We start from the raw sequence: 23,745 nt of genomic DNA, 5'->3' as shown, positions 1-23,745 counted from the left end.
AGTTTATCCACAGTGACAAGCTATCCTGTAACACCAGCCTATCACCTCAGCCCCACTGTAATCATGATCACCCAAAACAGACATACTGTTACATGCTCTTATGTGATGTACATGGTGTAATCACTGACACAAGGTGTAGATAGATCTAGCAATGCATTCATGAAAGGCCTGATAAAACATGAAATGTTGCTCTAGGAAATTCAAGTGGTATGTTCTAGCACAGTGGTTCTCAATCAGGGGTGCACATACCCCCGGAGGTACACAGAGATCTTGCAGGGGGTACATCAACTTATCTAGATATTTGCCTAGTTTTACAACAGGCTACATAAAAAGCACTAGTGAAGTCAGTACAACCTAAAATGTCATATATAGACAATGACTTGTTTATACTGCTCTATATACTATACACTGAAACGTAAGTACACTATTTATATTGCAATTGCTTTATTTTGTAATTATATGGTAAAAATGAGAAAGTCAGCAATTTTTCAGTAATAGTGACACTTTTGTATTTTTATGTCTGATTTTGTAAGCAAGTAGTTTTTAAGTGTGGTGAAACTTGTGGGCACGCAAGACAAATCAGACTCCTGAAAGGGGTTTGGTAGTCTGAAAAGGTTAAGAGCGACTGTTCTAGCATAAGTCTGCCTATCCTCCAATGACATTAGTTGCTTTAACATATACTTTTATAACCCCAATTTCACAAAGAATCATTTCAATGTTAACATTTAGAAGTAATAAACAGCAAGAAATGACTACCAGTTTGCGGGAGCTACAGGGAAATTTGAGCCTCAGATAAGGAATGTATCAAATGATACGATATATTAGAGGGAAGAGGAAAGGGCTTGCAGCAAACTAACAAAGCTCCACAGGGTTTACAAACATTATATGCTCATGACATTTGCACTACCCAGTTTGTACAGTAATGGTTTATCATTGTTTCCTTGTTAGAAGCCAAGAACTGACTTTGGAAGACATACGTAGGCCCTTCATTCTCATGGTGCCTCATCGTTTCCAGAAAAAAAGCAGGCAGCTGCACTTGTGCTTATCCTGGGCATTATTTTGGATTTTATTTATACCAGCTCCTGTCCATGGTGCAAACTGGGTGAAGTCATTTGTCAGGAAGGGTATTTTGTCAAGTTCCAACCTATTTTCATAAATCCCAAATGAAAAGAAATCCAGTCAAAAGGCATTTTTTGGCACACAGCCAGTTGGCTATAGTTTGCCAGAGGGTTCATCTCTTCAATTTGGCTTAAAACAATGGGCAAGGAATTGCAATGTCTATTTCTAGTCTAATCTTAGGTACTTGCATAGCCCTCATTGCTCACTATCTTTAATGTAGTTACCCTCACAACACCCTGGCCTCACAGAGAAGTACTATTCATCCCATTGTACAGATGGGGACCTGAGGCACAGAGAGACTTAGGCCCATGTTTTTAAAGGTATTTCTGCGTTGCTGTGCTCAGTGTGCAGTGCCTAGCCAATTTAGGAGTCAAAAAGGACACAGGAGTCAAAATCCTGTTGATGGGATTTTGGCTAAGTGCCTAGGTCTCTTTCAAAACTGTGAGTTAGGTTCCTAAAACAGGCACTGCAACACTCAGTGCAGCACGACATACATACCTTTAAAAACATGGGCCTAAGTGACTTATCCAAGATTACACAGAAAGTCTGCGGTAGAGCTAGGAACTGAACTTGAGTCTCCCAATGTCCATGCTAGCACCCTAAGGCCGTGTCTACACTCAGGAGACTGTAGCAGCACAGTATAAATCCTGTGCTGCAGATGCAGTCTATGGTGACAGAAGGAGAAGTTTTTCCATTGCTGTAGGAACACCAAGCAGTGGCGGATTAGCCACTGGGCCACCAGGGCCGTGCCCAGAGGCCCTGGCCAATTTGGGGGCTCTGAAAAAATGGGCAGCCCCACACCCTGACCTGCTCCACCCGGCACGCCTGCCAGGGAGTGGGGTCAGGGCACAGGGGCTTGCCCCATTCTGCCCGGTGTTCCTGCCTCTCCCCACCCCTTTTGGCTGCAGTTCCCCCCAACCCCACCACGCTCCTGCTAGCAGCAGGGAGGGGGAGACTGCAGGCAGAAGGGGTGGGGAGGGGCCCCCACTTGCTCTGGCCCACGGCCCCACAAAACCCTAATCTGCCCCTGTTGCCAAGTGACGGTAGCTAGGCTGACAGAAGCATTCTTCTGTCAACCTTGTTGCACCTACACCAGGGGTCAGGTCAGTATAGCTACGGATTCTTCACACCCTTGAGCATTCTAGTTATGTCAACCTACATTTTAAGTGTGGACCAGGCCTAGCTGATCTCATGTAAAATAAGTAAGTTTCCAAAGACATAACTGGGAGCTGAGCATTTTACTGCCATGTGTGCCTTTGAAACATTCCCCTGCCCCCAATATTTCTTTTGTTTCAATTTTTAATCACAAAATGAAAGTTCATTGTGGATAGTTTGAGTTCACTTTTGAGTTCTCTCTTATATCCCAAGGAAAGGGACGCTTACACCTCTTCAAATAATTTAAATCTAAGAGATTATATTATCAATAAGACTAACAATCAATTAAGATACTTGCACTTAAGAAATTATCTTCAGCAATGTACACTTCACACATAATCACAAACCAAGTTTGCTTTTGTCCCAGACACCACTGAAAGAAAGATGTGGTTTAATTAGGCTGCAAATATATTAAGTAGCACATCTGGGAACTATCCCAAAAGACCTCATCCAGTGCACATCAGCTTTCCTTGGTAATCCATTTCACCATTCCAGCTGCTAACCCAGTACTTTCAATGTGAACCCCACAGCCCTCCCCTTATACAAGAGTTAAGGGAGTGGGGAAGAAGGGGTTGTCTCCTTACTCCCACCTACCTCACTGTACCAGACATTAGGATCCTCACACCATTCCCCACCTCCATTATGAGCTGTCCTCTCCTAATCCAAGGTCAGGGAACTGGACCACTATGGAACCATCATCTGAACTGGGCACCTGCCAAGCTGTGACAAAAACCTAATCTACCCACCAGGTCCCTGGGCTGCTGAGAGGAAGGTGAAAAACCCACAATGCCCAGGCCAGTCTGGCAGAGGGAAAAATTCCTTCTCAGCCTCAAAAAGGAAACCAACATGATGACCCCAGCAAGGCCCCATGTCCCCCTCACTCTAATGCCAACGGGGAGGTGGAGGGTGGGGCAGGGTTGTCTTCCAGTCGCAGAACGGTGCCTGCAGGTGCCACAGAGCCCCCTTCTCCCCTCCTCAAATCCAAGAGGAGGCCCACCAGGAGAGGAGCAAAGGGTGCAATCCTTAGACGGGCCATAGGTTTTTCTTCCGCTTCTGGCCAGACAAAGCCTCCCCACTTCTGAGACCGTGAGGGGGAAATTTCCATGAGCTTGTCCCAATGCACACAGTGAACATAACAATTAAGATCAGCATTATTGATAGAGACTAGAACTATTGCACTGAAAGCTCAAGGCATGTAGAAATGCAAGGGCGCTTTTCCAGATTGAGGCAGAGTGACAAAACCCAAAGTACACAGATGGTATTGCTGCAATGCACCGTATTTTATCAATCGATTTCTAAAACAGAAAGACTCCCCAAACCAACAGAACCTATTACACTGTACACTTTGTTTCACTGGATAACATCAGCACGTACTGGGTACTTGGTAACCTATTAGAGGGATAAAACTATCAGTGAGTTTTCTCCAGAGATCCCTGTCAATAATTATTGTTATTCTAATGCTAATTCATAATTGTATGAAAACATGAAGAGATTAAAACATTGGCGAACAAACAACTGGTGTTATTTACATATAGATGTTTTTGTACTATGAGTTTAGATGATTTTATCTCGAGCTATCACAACACACATTGCAGATTATAAGCAATGGTTATTCTGCACTTTATCTATCTGGAATAGAAGTCTCGGTGCACTTGCAAAGTCAAGGTCAATTGAAAGTTACAGACAAACTTGGCTACCTTGTACTGGGCTAACCTTCAGATAGAAAAATTCATACCAATAAACCCAGCAAGCTCATAACAGATGCAGTGGCTCCCAGCTGGTGCTACCAAAGACTTCTCACATCAGTGATGACACTAGAGTAATACAAGGAAATGCTGCCTGATTGTGGATAAAGTCAGAGCACAGACAGGGCATGATCTTCAAGATGGAAGGGAAAAAAAAAGAAGAGAAAGTAAAGAAGAGAGAGTGGGGAGGACTGCAGAAGAGAGAAAAAAATTAAAGGAGCAGGCTTGATCATCTTGTGGTTAAAGCACTGGGCTGGGACTCATGCAATCTAGGTTCCATTCCTGACTGTCACAGACTCTCTTTGGACCAGACACGATCTCACTGTGATTTCAGCGTGCCATATGTAAAACAAAACTCCTACACCTCATATAGTTGCTCAGGTGCGGTACTGATGGATTGATGTCATCATGCTTATTATTCACTAACTCATAAACCGGTAATACGAAATGGGTCTTCCACTGAACTAGCCAAGTTCCACTACTCAGAACTCATGGCACGTTCTATGAAAACAGTTGAATGAGATCCATCTAAACCTCCTGACATCCATGGATCCTAATGTTATTGAGAAAGGATAAGTAGGAAGTCACAATTTACCTTCTCTACTTCATTCCATTTCCCCACTACTAACATCTCTATCAAATCCTCTTTTATACTACAAACTTCAGCAGACATAGTTATGTCAGTCAGAGATGCGATGAGGTGAGATCCCTGACTGCAAAAAGCACAGTTTTGCTGGTATAGCTTGTTTCATTCGGGGTGGGCAGACAGAGAAGGTATAAGCTATCCTGGCGAAAAACAGAGTTAGGAGCACTTTGCAGTACAGTATGCCAGTTACAGCTTTACTGGTAAAGCACTACTAGTGAACACCTGGCCCTAAACTGTCCCAGTCTTTTCAATCTCTCCTACAGAAATCATGCCACGTGTTATGCTAGAAGGTATTAATGGCTACCATCTAGCAGGTCCTAGATCTACAGAGAACCAGAGACCTTCTAAGGTTGATGGGTGTGTTAACAACCCCTTTTTCAGGCTAAGTGAAAGGAGCCCCTTTAGGGAGTGAAATAACTGGAGACAATAGAAGCTACTGTTCAAGATATGGGCCTCATGGCAAAGCCTGAGCAGGGCCAAAAAATGTGGGTTGAAAAGTTTCCCTGGGATTGGATGCAAATGCAGGACCTATGTGATTGTTTGGCAAACTGTGTGTATTGGAGGAAAAGTCCAGATAGCCAGCAGATAGCGAGAAGAGCCGTCTTGAGCACGGCCCTGAGATATGGTTGCCAACCCTCCAGGATCGCCCTGGAGTCTCCAGGAATTAAAGATTAATCTTTAATTTAAGAGTATGTCAAGTGATGAAACCTCCCGGAATACATCCAACCAAAACTGGCAACCCCACCCTGAGAGAGATCAGAGAGACAGAGCTCCTTGAGTCACAGGACCGGCTGGAAAGTCAGGCTTAGAAATTGTCAGCAAGGAAAAGGCCTGGTGTTTGTTTCTACTGCATTGAGAGAAACAGAACTTTATGCATATTATTTGTAAAATAAACAGGATAGAAAGAAAAGGATTACCAGAACTGAACACAGAATTCCAGGAGACGGCATACCATTGACTTATGTAATGGTGTTATAATAGTCTCACTATTTTCTGCTTTATACATCCTAAGATTTTGTTTGCTTTTTTGACCACCACACATGTACATGCCTGATTTGGACATTCACGTGCCTGTCCAGAATACTTGGGGAAACTATAGTATTTAGCGTCAGAACAGCAAGAAGGGGTTAGAATCACACAGGCTTGATACCCTTCCTTCAGCTCCATAGCTTTCCCTCTTGTTGTCTGGCACTTCATTTTGTATAGTTTTCTCTGCCAGAGCCTTTCAGAGCTATTTGTTTCAGAAAAATATTCAACCACTGTGCATTCTGGGGAGAAATCCAGTAATGCCAACCCCAGAAGTTCTCAAATTATGAATCAGGCCCTCCAAAATCATCAAATTGGCTTAAAAACATGAGGTTTTTTTTTTTTTTAATAATTAATTTTGGATCTTTGTATTTGCCTCTTGGTGCTGGAGCCTTTAGGGTTCATGTTCTCAAACTTTTCTCCACAACCTCATTCTTTTGCTTGCAAAAACAACTGTGAAATTGTAAACTGAAAGAGAAACATTTATGATTATTAGAGCCTGCAGCCCTCAAGCAGCACTTCATTTGGACAGAGAAAACTTGCTGTGATGGAGCAGCAGCCTGGTCAGATGCTATTAATCACTAGGCCAGCCCACAGTCTATGCTAGTGAACTAACAAGTCTAGAGGATTTTCCTAGGCAAGTTTTCATAAGTACATGATAAAGAACAGTTACTCACCTTCTTGTAACTGGTGTTTTTCGAGATGTGTCGCTCACATCCATATCCATTAGGTGTGTGTGTGCCGCATGCACAGTCGTTGGAAAGTTTTTCCCCTAGCAGCACCCATCAGGTTGGCTGTGGAGTCCCCTGGAGTGGCACCTCCCTAGCTGTCTATATATGATCTTGCCAACCCAGCGCCTCCTCAGTTCCTTCTTGCCGGCTACTCCAACCAAGGGGAAGCTGGGTGGGTTTGGAATGGATATAAGCAACACATCTCAAAGAACAGTTATGAGAAGGTGAGTAACCGTTCTTTCTTCTTTGAGTGATTGCTCATATTGATTCCAATTAGGTGACTCCCAAGCCTTACCTAGGCGGTGGAGTCGGAGTTATGGAAGTGCTGACTGAAGCACTGCTCTGCCAAAAGCTGCATCATCTCTAGCATGCTGAAGAATGGGGTAATGAGAGGTGAATGTATGTATATATGTCACTGCCCTGCAGATTTCTTTGATCGGGACTTGGGCCAGGAATGCCACCGATGAGGCCTGTGCCCTTGTGGAGTGTGCCATAAGTGTCGGAGCTGGGATCTCATCTGACCAACTCGTAGAATGTGCGGATGCAGGACGTGATCCAGGAAGATATCCTTTGTGATGATACCAGGAGTCCTTTCATCCGGTCTGCCACTGCTACAAATAGCTGGTTCAACTTTCTAAATGGCTTAGTATGTTTGATATAGAAGGCTAGCACCTACCGAACATCCAGAGAGTGCAGCCTCTGCTCACGGTTACTGGCATGAGGCTTAGGATAGAAAACGGGCAGGAATATGTCTTGACTCATATGAAAATGTGACACAACCTTAGGAAGAAAGGCCGAGTGAGGCCTAAATTGCACCTTATCCTTGTGAAAGACCATGTAAGGTGGGTCAGAGGTGATGACCTTTAACTCAGACACCCTCCTTGCTGAGGTAATGGTGGCCAGAAAAGCTACCTTGCACGATAGATAGAGAAGGGAGCAAGTTGCTAGCGGTTCAAATGGTGGCCCTATTAGTTTGGAGAGGACCAAGTTAAGGTCCCACGTAGGAACTGGCTGTCTAATCTGTGGATGTAGCTGTTCCAGGCCCTTGAAAAAACATCCCACCATGGGATTGGCAAATACAGAGCATCCAGATACGCTTGGGTGGAAGTCCGAGAGAGCAGCGAGGTATACCTTGATGGATGATACTGCCAGGCATTGTTGTTTTAGGTGTAGGAGGTACTCTAGGATGAGTGGTATAGGCACTTGGAATGGAGGTGTGTGACGCTGGGCACACTAGCAAGTGAACCTTTTCCACTTAGCTAGATAAGTGGCCCTGGTGGATGATTTCCTGCTGCCAAGTAGGACTTCCCTTACAGGTTCCGAGCACAAAAATTCCATGAGGTTTAACCATGAAGCTTCCAAATCATGAGCTGGAGGGACTTGAGGTCTGGGTGGAGCAGGCGACCGTGGTCTTGAGTGATCAGGTCTGCCTTGCTGTAGTGGTCGGGAATTGCCCGAGGCCTTGAATGATGTTCGACATGGTTTGGAATCGTGTGTCCATCAAAAACGCTCTTGCCTGCACCGAGTCCAGCACCGCTCCTATGAACTCTATTTTCTGGGTTGGAGACAAGATTGACTTGTTCACATTGAGGAGGAGGCCCAGTCTCTCAAAAGCGAATCAGAAGAACCAGACCTGAGACTCCACCTGCTCCCTGGTGTGACCCCCGGAGCAGCCAGTCATCAAGGTAAGGGTATACCTGCACCTGTCTCTTGCGGAGGAAGGCTGCTACGACTGATATGCACTTGGTGAACACTCGGGGGCCGCTGAGAGACCAAATGAGAGAATAGTGTTTGTGGTTGACCACAAACCTTAGCCATTCAGCCTGTGCACAGGCGATTTCTATGTGAAAGTATGCGTCTCATGTCGAGGGCAGCATTCCAGTTTCCCAGATCCAGGGAAGGGATAATCGTGCTCAGGGAGACCATATGGAACTTCAGCTTCACCATGAATTCATTGAGTCCTCACAGGTCTAGAATGGGTCGGAGACCCCCCTTTGCCTTGAGGATTAGGAAATAGCGGGAGTAGAATCCCTTGCCCCTTAGCTCCTGAGGAATCTCCTCCACTGCTCCTATGGCAAGGAGCGCCTGCACCTCCTGGATAAGGAGCTGCTCGTGAAAGGGGTCCCTGAAAAGGGATAGGGAAGAGGGGTGGGAGGGAAGGGAGGACCAGAATTGGAGAGAATATCCCACTCCTACTGTGCGAAGAACCCAGCAGTCCCATGTTTTTTGGGACCAAGCACGGTAGAAGTGGGATAGACGGTTCAGAAAACACGGGGAAGGATCCGGTGCTAAGACTGGTGCTCTTCAAAATGACTGCTTTGAGCCCAAAGGTTTAGTCGGGCCCTGGCCCTGTCCAGGTGGGAGGGTTTGCGCCTACCATTTCTGCCCGTGCGTCTGTAGGGATCCTGCCTCGGCTGAGGATATGACCGTTGTTGCTGTGGTTGGGGCTTAAAGGGCTCTCTTTGGGTTGCCAGGGTGTGCATACCCAAGGATTTCAGTGTAGCCCTGGAATCTACTGATAGGAAATCCTGAGTTGTAAGCCCCGTTGTAAACTTTGTGTCCGAATAAATCCAGGTGCTTGGCATCCTTGGACTTAGGTGCTGGGGCTTGCTGTCCCTGCCTCTCCTTCTCATTCACTGTAGCCTCCACTAGGGAACAGGGCTGCGGGTGTGTGAAGAGTTATTTGTACCTCTTTGAGGGGACGAAATATTTCCTCTCCACCCCCTTGGCAGCGGGAGAGATGGAGGCTGGGTTCTGAGAAATGGTCTTTGCATTGGCCTGGATAGTTTTGATGAGTGGTAGAGCCACCCTACATGGTCCCTCCGGTGCCAGAATATCCACCATAGGGTCCTTGGACTCTATCACCTCCTCAGCCTGCAGGTTCGTATTTTGTGCCACCCCATGTAGGAGTTCCTGGTGGGCATGGCTATCTATCGGGGAGGCCCAGAGGTGCTCACCACAGCCTCGTCCAGGGAGGAAGACGAGAAGGCTAGAGGAGAAACTGGGTCCTCCTGACCTTCCTGGTCCTCCGGTACCTCCTGTCCTGCCTCTAATCCAGGGTCAGCAACCCCAGGGTCAGGCTCAGGAACAGGGGTGGGTTCTGGAGGAGGTGGTAGGACTTGTAACTTCTCCGCACCCTTTGGGGTGGGACGACTGGCCACTCCATCCGGGACCCTCGTCTCGGACGCCACCAAACAGGAATCCTTGGACTTGGTGCCCTGGGCCTGGTGATACACCCAAGGGGTTCAAAATGGCCACCGCGCTGGCCCTTGCCACTCTGCGGGCCATGGTGCCACACCCAGGTCTGGTCTGCTCTGTGTCAACTTGTATCGGGCCCCCCCCCGAATATTTAGACCCCATCTCTGAGCCCGAAGACAGCGACCTAGACCACGAGAGCCTGGGCAGTGCCGAGCATTGTTGGGCCAGGGAGCAATGTTGCGAGGTTGGAGAGCGGTGCCGCGAGCAGGGTCTGCGTGATGACATGGAATGGTGCCAACACGGACTGTGCCAGGACCAGGACCTGCTGCGCAACAGTGATCGACACTGCCAATGGAAGTGCTGGCGGGACCTGGAGCAGTGCCGCAAGTCAGACCGGCGCCGCGAGTAGGACTGGTGCTGTGAGTGTGATCGGCACCGGGACTCCAAGCAGCACCGGGACTCCGAGTAGTATCCTGCCTCTGGTGGTAGCGCCGAGGGGCGGAGCATTGCTGGTTTTCCGCGGGACGGTGCCAAACGCTGTGGCACTGGAGGCTTGGCGCGAAGGGCCAGGAACTGCGGTGCCGTCATATCTATGAGGTCTCTCGGAGCCTCAAATGTGTCTGGGATGGAAGGCATCTGTACCTCCTCCACCACCTGATACGGTGAGTCCAACTGCACCGGACTCAACGGCCCTCCTTGTGGGACCAAAATCAATGGTGCTGGCTCCAAAGTTTTCGGCACTGGGGGCTCCTCCCTGGGACGTGCCCCACTGGCCAGTTCAAAGAGGGTGGGACCTGAAGTTGATGTTTCCAGTACCTTGTTTCCAGTGCCACTTCTACCCCCAGAGAATGGTAACGGTGCCGAGTCGTCTCCGACTGTTTCTGCACCAGACAACAGCAGTGCTACGGGTCTCGTCCAGAGTCCTTCTGCGATGCTGCCTCCGTTACCGCTGCCAGGGCACTACGCACCGATGCACTCGGTCCCGGGTCCTGCTGTGCCGATGCTGGTTGCAGTCTAAGTGCTGCCTCCATAAGAAGCTGCTTCAATCTAAAGTCCCACTCCTTTTTCATTCTTGGGCGAAGCCCTTTGCAAATCCTGCACTTATCCACCTGATGTGTTTCCCCCAGACACATTAAGCAAGCGTCATGGGAGTCACCCGTTGGCATAGGCTTGTTGCAGAACTTGCAGGGTTTGAACCCCTAGGACTTAGGCATGCCCTGAGTCCCCAGGAAGAGCACAATCAGCTTGGAGGGGAACCCCCAACTCCCAACAGCGAACTATTAACACTACACTAACTAATAACTAACTAAACTTACTATGGAAGACAAACACTAACGTAAATAGAAGCTAGGGAAACGTGGAGAGCTGTGCTGAGCAAGACGCCACAATTCCAACGACCGTCACTGGTGGCAAGAAGGAACTGAGGAGGCACCAGGTCGGCAGGGTCATATATAGAGCACTATGGAGGCGCCATTCCAGGGGGCTCCACAGCCAACCCGACGGGTGCTGCTAGGGGAAAAACTTTCCGACGACTGTGCATGCGGCGCACACGCACCTAATTGGAATCAATATGAGCAATCACTCTAAGAAGAATTGCTGTTCTGTTCCAGTTAGAACACACATTTCAATCAGAGCTGCAAATGTCATTTCAACCAAGAAAAGACAGAAACCATAAAAAAACTGAATTGAAAAGATCCTCTTTAAACACACTGGATACTAGAAAGCTGTATTGCAGTATTCATTTAGTAATGGGTGGGCAATCAGTTTACCTTTATGGAAGAGATCCAGGGGATGGTGCTAGAGACCTTTTATAGGAAGACCCCCTTTATTGACCTACATACATTAGATCATTTAAACAGTGACTAGAAAGAGTTCCAGTTCCAGAAAGTCCTCCTCGGTTTGTCTCTAGTAAAAGTGCACCCATAGTGAACAACAGGAATCAGAAAAAATATGGATTTAAGTTTCCTTATAGATAAATCTATCTGGGCCAAGATGAAGAGAGAAAACCAGGGGGTGGAGATGGAAATCATGTCAGAGAAACAGGAGAAACTGTGTAAAGCTTTTGCCAAAATTTTCAAAAGTAGCTAGTAATTTTGGGTTCCCAACTTGACACACCTTAGAGTGGCTGATTTTCAGAAGGCACTGCGCACCCATCCTTTAAAATGTCTCAGGTTAAGCACCCAAACTCACAAGCCACTTTTGAAATCTTGGCCCTTATAATTTATACTATTCTGGGAGAGAACAATCACACTGTTTATAATATTGAGACAAAGAGGTGCTGGAGATTGATATACCTATTCTGGCTGACTGGGCTGATTCAGAATATTTTTTTAATTGCCAGTCTCCACCTGTCCTAATGATGTTTTGTAGACACAATCTCTTTTATTATAAAAAGGAAAAAAATTCACCCTACCACACTTTTGCAGTGGAGTTATGCTATCACATCTTATGCATACTATACAGTGGTCAATCATGCATTATCTAAACCAGCATGGGAATAAGGAGCAGTACACTTAAAGGATTAGGATGCAGTGAAGCAAAATAATGTTTTTCAATCTGCGAGAGAAATAAACCCAAATATCTAAATGTGAGTGAGCATTAGCCCTGCTCCTAAGAAAAGGCTAGTTACAATATTGGCACTTTACAATGTCATTTCACATAATTGGACAGTAAACATTTATGGAAACTAAGTTTAGAAATTGATTTGATAGAAACCTAACTCAGCTTTTCCTTCGGAGCAGCCAGTGATAGTTTTGTGGGACCTATTAAAATACATTTTTAAGCAAGAAAGCTTTGTATTTTATCTTCAATTACACACCTGACTTCAATGTTGAAAGGTCATCAGACAAAGGGATGGAAACAAGTTTGGGTTGCAGGCTCTGAAGCAGGGGCCTGTGTGCTTGGTCTCACTGTGACTCTTGCTGAATAATTCATCTGATGGGTATGGAAGTCGTCTTCCCCCACAAACTTGGTATTGGCATCACCCCGCGTGGGAACTCTGGCACGACCCAATGGGACTAGCTGAGGCTGTACAGTGGTGCAAGGAAGATAGTCATATCGGTATGAGAGCAGCCTACATTAAATCTCCTTCCCATCCCAACATTTGCACAGTCTCAGCAGCTTGCAGCAGCACAACAGGGTGGTGGCCAACATGTCACATGCTTTGTCCACAGTTGCAGAAACTAGGGGCAGTTAGTAATAATAACTGAAGCCTCCAGTCTGCAACCCGACAGACCTTTGTCTGTGCCTGAGCACAGGGGCCGGAATCCATTGCGAGACCCGGGCCTGCCCCAGAACTTCAGGGCTCTTTGGGTGCTGCACTTGGGGCCTGGCACCCTTCAGTGGGCAGGCTGGGCCCAGCGCCTCTGGGGGCAATTCCTGGGCGAAGCGGGGGGGGGGGAGCTACCCTAGCTATGGCTTGTGGTAGCCTCGGCTAAGGGGACTCCAGCCCGAGGCCTGGCTGTTGCAGAACCGGGGGGAGGGGAGCAGCCACCCCGCGGGACCAGCGAGGGCCCGAAACTCAGCCCCACCTGCCAGCAGCACCCCGGCGTGGTGCGCCTCCCGCTCGGGCCAGGGCAGGCAGCCCGCGGTCCGGGCCGCCGGGAGAACGAACCCGGCTCTGGCGGCATCGAGCCTGGGCTGCAGCAGGAGGCGAGCTCCCCCCCCCCCCGCCCGGGGGAAGCGGCCAAAACCGCCCCCTCACATGATCCCGCCGGCCCCTAATCCCCTCTGCGCCTCCCCCGGCCGCTCAGTGCGAGGCTGAGGCCGGCGCGATGAAGGGAGGCTGGAGGAAGCGGGCAAGAGGCGGCCGGGCAGCCTCCGTCCTGCTGCTCCTGGGGGCTCTGGCCGCCTTCCAGCTGCCTCGCAGGGGCGCTGCCGCCCAGCGGCTCCGCGGGGACACAGGTAGGCTGCGGGCGCGGAGTGTCAGGCGGCTGCGTTCACACCTCGGGGGCGGCTCTGCTCCGAGCGCCAGGGCGCGGGTGGGGAAAGCGCAGCAGCTGCAGGACCAGCCATCGCGTGGGCCGCTCGGTTTACTGGGGCTTTTCAGCTAATCAATCCGCGATGCACACGGTGCCCAGGGGGGAAGCGTTGGGAAGAACTGGGACCTGCCTTGTCGCACTAGCGGAGTTGCTAAGAAAGGCAAATTTATTCAACTGTTTCAGTGTGGTCCTGAGTTTTCTCCCCTTCCTTCGCTGGCTGTTTTCCTCCCCGGCGGTTGGGAGGGAGCCGTTTATTTCTTTTGCCAGGATAACTCGAGCATGACCTGTCTATGACTGGAAAATGTCTACGTTTAAGCAAACCTTCTGTGGCCATACAGGGCACGCACCCTAGTTTTTTTGCCTCTCTGGAGTCTTAACTGGGAGTCAAATAGAGTTGGACTGGAAACCTCAGGCTACCTTAACATTGGCTGCTCTAGAAAGGTGTGTGTGTCAAAGGCTCCTTAGGCAAAGGGTTGGAAACAAGTTTGGGGTGCTGGCTTTCCTTAGTGTAGGTTTCATAGTATCGTGTGCAGGTAGGGTGACCAGATAGCAAAGGTGAAAAATCGGGACACGGTGGGAGGATAATGGGAGCCTATATAAGAAAAAGACCCCAAAATTGGGACTGTCCCTATAAGAATCAGGATATCTGGTCACCCTAGGTGCAGGAATGAAACATTAGCAATATCCCTATCCCCTTATGTGTATTGCGACAGTTCTCTAGGACTTCCAACAATTAACAAATCATTTAAAATAGGTTCCTATGTTTCACCTTGCCAGAATTCCATTGAAAACATCCTCAAAAGTTTTGTAGCTGGGGTGGGGGGAAGACAGTATTTGATAATATGCACAAGACCTTTGTATTCTCTTTTCAGAAAATAAAACCCAATGCATCCCCCCTCCCTCATCGGAATTTCCTGACGCATTTTTTACACAACAGGAGAGAGAAGATGGGGGGATCATTATCTATTTCATAATTATCCTTTACATGTTTGTGGCTGTATCCATTGTGTGTGATGATTACTTCCTTCCTTCTCTAGAGATCATTAGTGAATGTAAGTTATGTTTTAAGTCCTAGTAATCATTTCTGTAAAACTGAACCGCTATTGGCAAGATTATTCTCTTGGCAGAGTTTCACAGTATGAGTACAACTTAGAAATAAGAGCAGAAAGTTCAACACTCAATATTTAGCTTAGCTGGGAAACAGTGTACAGGCAAAATGGGCTTAAGGCTGGTAAACTACAGCAGTGTAGGAGATGGAATACTGACATCCAGGCTTAACACTAAAAAGAAAAATATTGTAAATAAAGTGATTAACTTTAAAGTGATTTAAAAAAGGAAAGTACCAGATGTCCTAGACTAAGGCACATAGCTTTTCCCAGGACACTGGTTCATGTAGAAAAGTTTAACAACACACACACTAGTACCAATGGGATTCCTCTTGTATGCAACATGTTGATAAATTGGAGTGTTCAGAAAACAGCCACAGAATGATTAAAGGATGAGAAAACATACCTTATAGTGAGATTCAAATTCAATATATTTAGTTTTATCAAATAGATGGTTACGGGGTGATTTATTAACAATCCAAGTATCTACACAGGGAACAATAATTTATAATAGTGCTCTTCAATGTAACAAGCAAAGTGTAACAATATCTAAAGGCTGGAAGCTGAAACCAGACAAATTCAGACTCTAAATAAAGGCATACATTGTAATAGAGTAATTAACCATTGGAACAATTTACCCAGGGCTGTAGGGAAATCTCCATCACTAGAAGTTTTTAAATCTAGATTGGATTTTTTTTCAAAAAGGTTTGCTCTAGGTCAAACAGGAATTAATTTGGGGAAGTCCTAAGGCTAGTGTTAGGCAGGTCAGGCTAGATGATCAACACTCCCTGCTGGCTTTATCATCCCACATGCAGCAGGACAGAAGGACAATGTGCACACATTTGCTTTCTATCTACAGTAGATATCTCCTAGCTAAGTGCCTATATTTTAAGATGCTGGATGCATTAGCAATATCTTCCTTAAAATCAGCTTAAGCGGGGGTGGGGGGAGGGGGACGGGACACAAAGGTGTTAACTTGTTAGAATAATCAATAGTTTACCTAATAAATAACCTGACAATTTCCCAGAGCATAAGGACACAATGGTAAGAAGAGTGGTGCCCTCTTCTACCAAACATATGTGCTAGTGGAAACAAGGGAGTTTTTCCATAAAAGCTAGTGTAAACTTAGCCCTAAAGTTTCCTTCATCCCAATACAATGTGGTTTAAAACCAAAAAACGTTCATCTTTAAGAAAGACAATTGCTGGGTAAAATGCCCAGTCCTGAGTGGGCTGGTAACTTCATGTTTTGTTATGCTTCAAGGGATCTTAAGCTGCTTAATTAAGGCCATGTCTACACTACTACTTATGTCAGCAAAATATATGTCATTCAGGGATGTGAAACCACCCTCCCACCTCCCCCAGGATGTAAGTTTCACTCGCATAAGTGATAGTGTGCACAACACTATGTTGGCGGAACAGCTGTGCCGCTGTAAGCTTAATAGTGTAGACATGGCCTAAGCCTTACACAATATATCCATGAAGCAAGTAGTACTATACCCATTTTACAAATGGATTCAGCAAGTGAGTGAAGTAGGAACTACTTGTCAGTTGTTTTATGCTTCACTGTTATGCATCATAGTTGCTGATGCTTGACTTGAGTGTATTTTCCTCACAATAGTAGATACATCTAGAACATCAATGAACTTGGATTTAAATCTGACTTTAAATTTTTCAACCACAAATAAAGGTCCCAATCCTACAAGTTTATAAATCTTGTGCACTTATATTAGAGCAAAAACTATTTCCACACTTAAACCTATACACCCTTCTTTAGAAAAGTTTATAAATGAAGTTCTTGATCAATTGTCTTACTGACATTCAAACAATGGTCTCCAAGCATCTGTGTTATAGCTTATTCTGTAACCAATAAATTCATTTTCTTCTGCTAAGAATGTTGATTTTGTGATTCCCATAATGTAAGGAGCTACCATACTTTTTACACATTAGTTGCAAGTAGTGTGTGTAGACTAGAGGTGTAACTTTTGTTTAATAGTAATTATTTTATTCCATCTTCAGCCCTTGGCCTCTCTCAGGATGTTGCTGGAGCAACTTTTATGGCAGCTGGTAGCTCTGCTCCTGAATTGGTCACTGCTTTTCTAGGTAAAATGAACAACTGTTTAACAATTCAGAATATATATTTGCCCCTCCTCCCAAAAAAACTGAACAGTGGAAATTAACTATGTTGAACACTATTTTGCTTACAGGGGTATTCGTGACAAAGGGAGACATTGGAGTTAGCACCATCCTTGGATCTGCAATCTATAACCTTCTTGGTATCTGTGCAGCTTGTGGGTTGTTATCTAGCGTGGTACGTAAAACACTGATCTAATTCTCCTCTCTTTAGAGCCAAATGATTGTAACTTTCTATGGTTTACTGACAAAGGCCACAAAGCAAGTTTAGTATGATAATAGTTCAATTTATTACTCAGTAGCAAAACAGCATGTAATCAATCAGAAGATAACCAATAAGATTAAAAAAAAACTAATTACTTTTGAGTTACATTTAAATAATTTCCTAAAAACCAAGTTAGTCACATCAATACAGAAAAATTAAGGCAGCATGTTTAGTACTTGGTGAAAGAACCACAACAGATTTGAAAAAGTAATTTGTGTCCTGCAGGTTTCGAGGCTGTCTTGTTGGCCACTGTTTCGAGATTGTTTTGCATATGCAATTAGTGCAGCAGCAGTCTTTGCAATGATATTTGACAGCAGAATTTACTGGTAAGTGCACAATTTGTGTTAAGTTCATGTTGGCTGGAAATTAGTGTATGTAAAAAATAAATTTATTTTGTCACTTTTTCATCAAGCATTAACCTCAAGTGTCCCAATCTGAAGTTAGTGGTATTATACATTGACAAATATGAATATCTTGTTGGCTTTAAGAATTGTATATTGAATTCGGTGTTCATGAAGGCTGTTAATTAACCGTACTGTGGATTCCTGCTTATAAATCTCAACTAGCATAGGCTTCCTTGCACTGCACTTCAAACCTGTTCTGGTGTCCCCTCCCTTGCACAACCATTAGTCTTTATAGTCTAGTCCTTTGCTAACCTCTTTTGTGCACCTGACTTGAGACAGTTGTCCACTATCAAATGGACAGAGTAACTCATATGAACTGCTGAACTATCCAATGCTATTTTCAGTCAATATTGACCTCGATTGGATTTGAACCTATGAGGAGAGGCTTTAGTCTTTAATTACCAATTTCCTGAACCATTCAGCCTCCGCTTTTCTTCTTTCCCACAGAAATTAGCCTGCAATATGCATGAGATCTTTACCTGGGTAATGGAAGCACCTACCAACTGTCATTATTCCATGTTCCTTATTAAATACATTGCACTCATTTGGTATTTTTATCTTCAAAGACAATTAAAATCCTCAACATCCTTGTGAGCAGAGTTTACAAATAGTGGACTCAGTTCTAATATAAAGGGACAACACTACTTAAGTCAATGGAGTTGCACCCATTTGTACCAGAAGATATTTGGACTAGTTTAGCTTCTTTACAAATAAGTTCCTCTGTGTAGCCTTTAGCAAATTAGCTAAACCCAGGAACAGAACTCTGAAGTTCCTGGCTTCTGAGCAGAACTCAGACCATGCCTTCTGTTAATACTTTCACAGATAAGTGTTTGTGGGACTGGGGCTGTAGTCTATTAATCATATTGCTGTAAAATAAGGAGAGTCTCCATTATGGTATCTATACATAATGTGTCCCCTTGTAAGTTAGAAATCTTTGATAATCTGCATTGGGGAAATATAGTTATCTAATGAGTGGGCAGTCACTTAAGTATTACTAAGCAAAACCAACTTTTTTAAAATCAATTTCTTTAAAAATAAAAGATAAAAATGAGTTGGATTTTTATGTAAAATCCAATTTTTATTCTAGGTATGAAGGTGCTTCCCTGCTGCTGATTTATGGGTTATATATTCTGGTGCTGTGTTTTGATATTAAAATCAATCAATATATTATGAAGAAGTTTAGTCCCTGCTGTACTTGTTTTGCAAAAGCTATGGAAGAAAACACTGAACAGCAGCCATTAATTGGCTGGAAAGAAGAATGTGAACCACTAATTTGTCGACAATCAAGAACCGATAGTGGAATTTTTCATGATGAATCAGACTACTCACAGCTTTCTATAAGTTTACATGGGCTTGATGAAATTTCTGAAGGTATTAATACAGCCTCTACCAATCTACGTGTCTCTCTAATTATGGGAGCAGGGGTTGAGTAAATGGTAAGACTAATTTCAAATGATTTAGACTAGAAAAGAACTCTAGTTGAGTTTTAATACACTACTATTCCTTCTTGGAATCTGACCTTTAGCAAAATCAAAACACAGAGTTGGTTATATAAAAAGTTATCCACTGGAGGAATGCCAAAGCAGTCATTCATTTGAGCCACAGGAGAAGAACTATGAATGATGGGTAGAGTAACTTTCCTTGAGATTCTTTGAAGTGCATATTTGAAACTTCTCAATGGCTCAGCTGATAAGTCTTTCACTTGATATAACTGCCACCTGCACTAACTGTGTGATACTGGTGTTCTGTGAAACCTGCAGTTTTATAGCCCCAAAAGCTGTGCTATAGTATGGATTTCATTAATGCTTCTGAGACAGGAATTTAAAAAAGAAAGTAACAGCCTGATGTGACTAATCATCTGGTACCTATGGAAAAACTTCACTTATGGACCTAGTTACTCAGTAAGAAAGCACCAAACAAACCTATTACAAAGCTCAGGTTACTCAAGTAAGCAAAATAACTCAGGGGGCTTTTCCTAGTGATGAAAGAAAGGGAAAACTTGTTTGAGACTGTATTTTTGTATGCTTTTGCCCATCATTCTAACAAGTAGAGTCAGGTTATCAGATTATACACCAACATAGCCTCATTACAGGGATAGTTTAAAATGGTTTACCTTTTAATCTCCAACAGATCCTCCAAGTGTCTTCACCATACCTGAAGCAGATTTAAAACGAATTCTCTGGGTATTATCTCTTCCTATTATTACACTACTCTATTTGACCACACCAGACTGCAGAAGACACTTTTGGAAAAACTGGTTCATGGTGACATTTTTCATGTCAGCTGTATGGATTTCTGCATTTACATATGTTCTTGTATGGATGGTAACAATAGTGGGTATGTACTTGCTGATATATCATATCAACTGACTCAATCACTGAGGAATGAATTATTTTTCCCCATCTAGTTTCCTTTTCCACAACTGGGGAGGGTTAGATCTTAATTCTGTACTCTTCTGAGAAAGCTTAGCCTCAGATTGCATGTTCATAGCGCAAGTTCCTCCCCCACCCACTGCCCCAAAAAAGTGGTTGACAAGATAATTCAGCTATTACTGTTTTGGAAAGGGCTACTTCAGAACTACCTAAAGACTGTATTGAGAAGTTTTCATAGTTAACTTTCTTTCTCCATCTTATATTTCGGAAATTGAGCTTGGCTGTACCATTGTGCTCTACCATCAGCCTTCCCAATCTAGGTGATAGGCATCTGCTCATGTGGCTATGTAACAATTAATGCATTTGAGAAAAATATTTACATCTTCATTACTCAAGTTGTTCAGAAAATTATGGATTTGTTCTACCTAACATTAAGATTTTAAACAGCATTACTGGTATAGCATTATTTTAAACTGATTTACCAAGCAGGTATCAAAATTACCAAATTTATCTGCCAAGACTGGAGATAAAGGTTCAGTTCCTCTCATACAAGAGCAGTTATCACTTAACTTTACACATCATTTCCTTGCAAGCATCAATTAGGAGATGAAGATCAATAATGGTCATATAAAGAAATGAACAGATTTTAGTACCTTTAGTGACAAGTAAAGAGTTTTAACAAGTTTGCGGTTTGCCTTGTTTGCTGCTTGAATTGTGTGTGTGTTAGTGTGAAAGTGATTTAAACCTTTAAAATCATGTGTGTCTAGGAAACTCAGGGAAAACTAGAGTACTTTCTGGCAGTCTCAGGAACTCACATCTTAAGTGAAGGGGCAGAAGTGTTAAGTCTCTAATTAAGTCATCCTGTCTCCTCAGTGTTTTAGCAACTGGAGTTAAATAGGTGTAGAAGCGAAAAAAACGTTTCTGAATGCTGACTAAACTGTTTTCCTCCTTTCAGTTGCTCAACTTTCAGTCACATGGCATAACTTGACTAGTTCTCCAGTCATAGCTTTCAGGGTAGACATGAAATTTCAGCATGTTCTTAAAATTTGAAAACTGACAAGCCTTTCAAGCTTTATCTCTCAAAAAGCAAGGGCGAGGGAGTACAACCCTTGCGTTTCTCCTTTGTAGCTTACTTTAAGTCTGCCTATGTAGTCTCCTAATTCACCTCTAAATTTGTTTTGAATTAATTCTAATTGAATGTCTTAAATAAGGAAAAACAAATCCTGCCAACAGAGGCTTGTGTAGTTTGATGCAACCAAAATTAAAGAACTAGCTGTCAAGTGGTCTAGTGTACTGATGGAGGTAATTCAGCCCCTACTACATTCATTCATTGTTTATAAAACACATCCTACTCATAACTAGGTAAAAGCAGGTAAATTAGTGTAGTGAGCTAGGAATCTTTGACAATCTTTCCCATATTGCGGGCAAGAGAGATTGTCATGGCTCTAACTAGCAGATCAGCAATGTGAAAGTGGGTATTGCCAAAGTTTCAAACAGAGTGAGTGCTGGTCTACTTTGAAAAGTGATTAAAAGTGGTATTGGGAGGGGGTCTGTCTCTTGCGGACTTCAAACTATGTTTGTTCTGTCTACAATATAAAGCTTTGATAACCCTGCATATTCAACCTGGGTTCTCTTCTTTTCATAAATCAGTTTTTGTTAAAGTTAATGCACTAACACTTATCCTGCCCCTGGACTTCATAGGGTTTGTACAGGTTTAACATACTGGAACTTAATTCTGGTGCATATGAAGAATAGAATCTAACAACAATTGATAAATTCATGGAGGATAGGTTTATCAATGGCTATTGGCAGGGATGGTGGCCCTAGCCTGTTTGCCAGAAGCTGGGAAATAGGTGACGGGATGGATCACTTGATTACCTGTTCTGTTCATTCCCTCTGGGGCACCTGGTATCGGCCACCTGGTATCAGAAGACAGGATGGTGGGCTAGATGGACCTTTGGTCTGACCCAGTATGGCCGTTCTTATGTTCACATTCCCTATTAGTACATTAGTCCCATCTTTACATAGTCACTTACCAGGCTAGATCTGCACTTTTAACTATGAAGCTGATAAAACTATGTAGTGAGGAAAGAGATCAGACTCACTTCCATTTATGTTCCAATCTGACTTTCTAGGGCTAGAAGCTAGCACTCCGTGCCATAGGCTAAAAAATTCATACTTCAGCTCTCCCTTGTCATGCCCATTACTTTTTAGCCTTCTCGGTTTACAAGCTGACTTTCTTCCTACGCTGATTTCTTAATCTGGGGAGGGAGGGTTTGGACCATTACAAATTCCAGATCAGAATCACTTTCAATCCCTTCCAACAGAGAAGCAGCAGTTTTAGATTCCCTATTTTTAGGTTTTGCCTCTAACTGACTTAAGCTGGTATCTGGCATGCAACTCCAGTGCACGTAAGTTTACAGACAATCCACTGCATAATTCAGTCAAACAAAACTGCTTATTACTGTTTGTCAAAACCCTTACTATTATGGATGAAAGGACCACAACAAAAAAATTTAGAGGTAGACAATACACTTTTCAGTAAAGTGAATTAAATTATCCATTAAAAAACAAGAGTTTAAATAGAGATCAAATCCTTCAAACGTTCTCCCAAGTTTTATGAATTTCTGCATTAGGAGAAAAATGGAGACATCTGCTTGACAGTAAAATCAAAACTAAAGGCTGCTCAAGGTTAGCCCAAAAAGATAGAACTGCTTAACTTGGATTTGAATCTCTTTAAATTTTAGTTAAGCAACTGAAGCACAAAGATGAAGAGTAGGAGTTAATCCATTTTCAATGTATAAATGGCTACTAGTGGGGAAGAAAGTAGTGTACTGCTACTGAAGTTAATGTGAGAAAACTAGTATTTACCTGTGGGAAACATAGGCTTCTAAATAAGTAGAAGTGTTGCAATTATATTTTACTTAGCATTTTGCTATGTATGACTACTAAGACTTGGAAAGTTGCATTTTTTGACGTAAGTGAAGTTTCACAGCAATTAATTTGGACAGTACAGTAGTAAGGACTAAAAATCTTTTCATATGTCTCCCCAGGGAGTTCATGTGCTTTTTTCAAGAGTGAATGATTAAAGGGGTTACTGCTTCATGTGACTTCCAGAACTCATGTGATAAAATGCCCAAAGAACACAAGGGATTAGTCTATTTCCAGCAGTGCAAAAAAAAAAAGTGTCACAATTGTCAGAAACCTCTAACTTTTACTGTATCTGCAGGAAGTCAGTAATAGCCTCCTACCTCTTGCTGAGTGGGCATATTTATTTTCAAACTGAAAACAAATTCTACATCATGTTACTGATAGGTGCTTGTTCCATTAGTAAATAACCACTGACTAGTAAAAAAGTTAAAACAAAATCAGTGTCAAGCCTGTAAGATTTCAGTAAATAAAGTTAAGCTATCCTGAATTCTTACTGGCTTGCATGGATTCCTTTTGGAATTAGCATACAAATACCAATCCTTTCTTTCTCTGGTAAAAACAGATATGTAGCAGTTTCCTCTGACCAGACTTCACCTATGAAATGTGTTGTTACTCAGTATCCTTATTTATCCACTACAGGGGATACGCTGGCAATTCCAGAGACAGTAATGGGTCTTACATTACTAGCAGCAGGGACAAGCATACCAGACACAGTTGCAAGCGTACTGGTGGCTAGGAAAGGTAAGAATTTCAGCATTCATGCTCACTCCATTAAGAACTTGTTTTAGGAGCTAGGGCAGAGAGGTCTCAACACCGATATTTCACTATATCTGAAAGGTTCACAGAGCAAGTCATAAAGCTGCTACTGTTTGAGTGTCTAAACCAAAATTCATTAGTATTAAATACTGAAGTTCACCTAAAGTCAATTGTAGCTTAG

General features: G+C 43.8%; 1 protein-coding gene and 1 long non-coding RNA gene across 3 annotated transcripts in view; one reads left to right on the top strand and one right to left on the bottom strand.

Moving 5' to 3' along the window:
* LOC120373376 overlaps positions 1-13,343 on the bottom strand; it is a 217,491-nt gene extending 204,148 nt beyond the window's left edge. The window contains exons 1-2 of the long non-coding RNA XR_005585512.1: positions 13,151-13,343; positions 12,439-12,647 (exon numbers count right to left, since the gene is read on the bottom strand). This is a non-coding gene — a long non-coding RNA (uncharacterized LOC120373376). The remainder of the gene's footprint in view (positions 1-12,438; positions 12,648-13,150) is intronic.
* Positions 13,109-23,745, top strand: part of SLC24A5 (solute carrier family 24 member 5) — an 11,947-nt gene continuing 1,310 nt past the window's right edge. Inside the window, exons 1-8 of one of the 2 annotated variants that reach the window (XM_039491753.1) lie at positions 13,109-13,523; positions 14,473-14,652; positions 16,723-16,806; positions 16,911-17,014; positions 17,327-17,427; positions 18,593-18,876; positions 19,636-19,842; positions 23,448-23,549. In XM_039491753.1, the coding sequence (XP_039347687.1) occupies positions 13,394-13,523; positions 14,473-14,652; positions 16,723-16,806; positions 16,911-17,014; positions 17,327-17,427; positions 18,593-18,876; positions 19,636-19,842; positions 23,448-23,549 (1,192 nt within the window). In that variant the 5' untranslated portion in view covers positions 13,109-13,393. Of the gene's footprint in view, positions 13,524-13,696; positions 14,042-14,472; positions 14,653-16,722; positions 16,807-16,910; positions 17,015-17,326; positions 17,428-18,592; positions 18,877-19,635; positions 19,843-23,447; positions 23,550-23,745 lie in introns of those variants that run through there. The other variant, XM_039491754.1, reaches the window with a different exon arrangement.

The sequence above is a fragment of the Mauremys reevesii genome, linkage group 10 (genome assembly GCF_016161935.1).
Source record: "Mauremys reevesii isolate NIE-2019 linkage group 10, ASM1616193v1, whole genome shotgun sequence".
NCBI classification, from domain to species: Eukaryota; Metazoa; Chordata; order Testudines; family Geoemydidae; genus Mauremys; species Mauremys reevesii.
The sequence above is the reverse complement of the archived record's forward strand: the minus strand, read 5'-3'. Positions and strand labels throughout refer to the sequence as shown.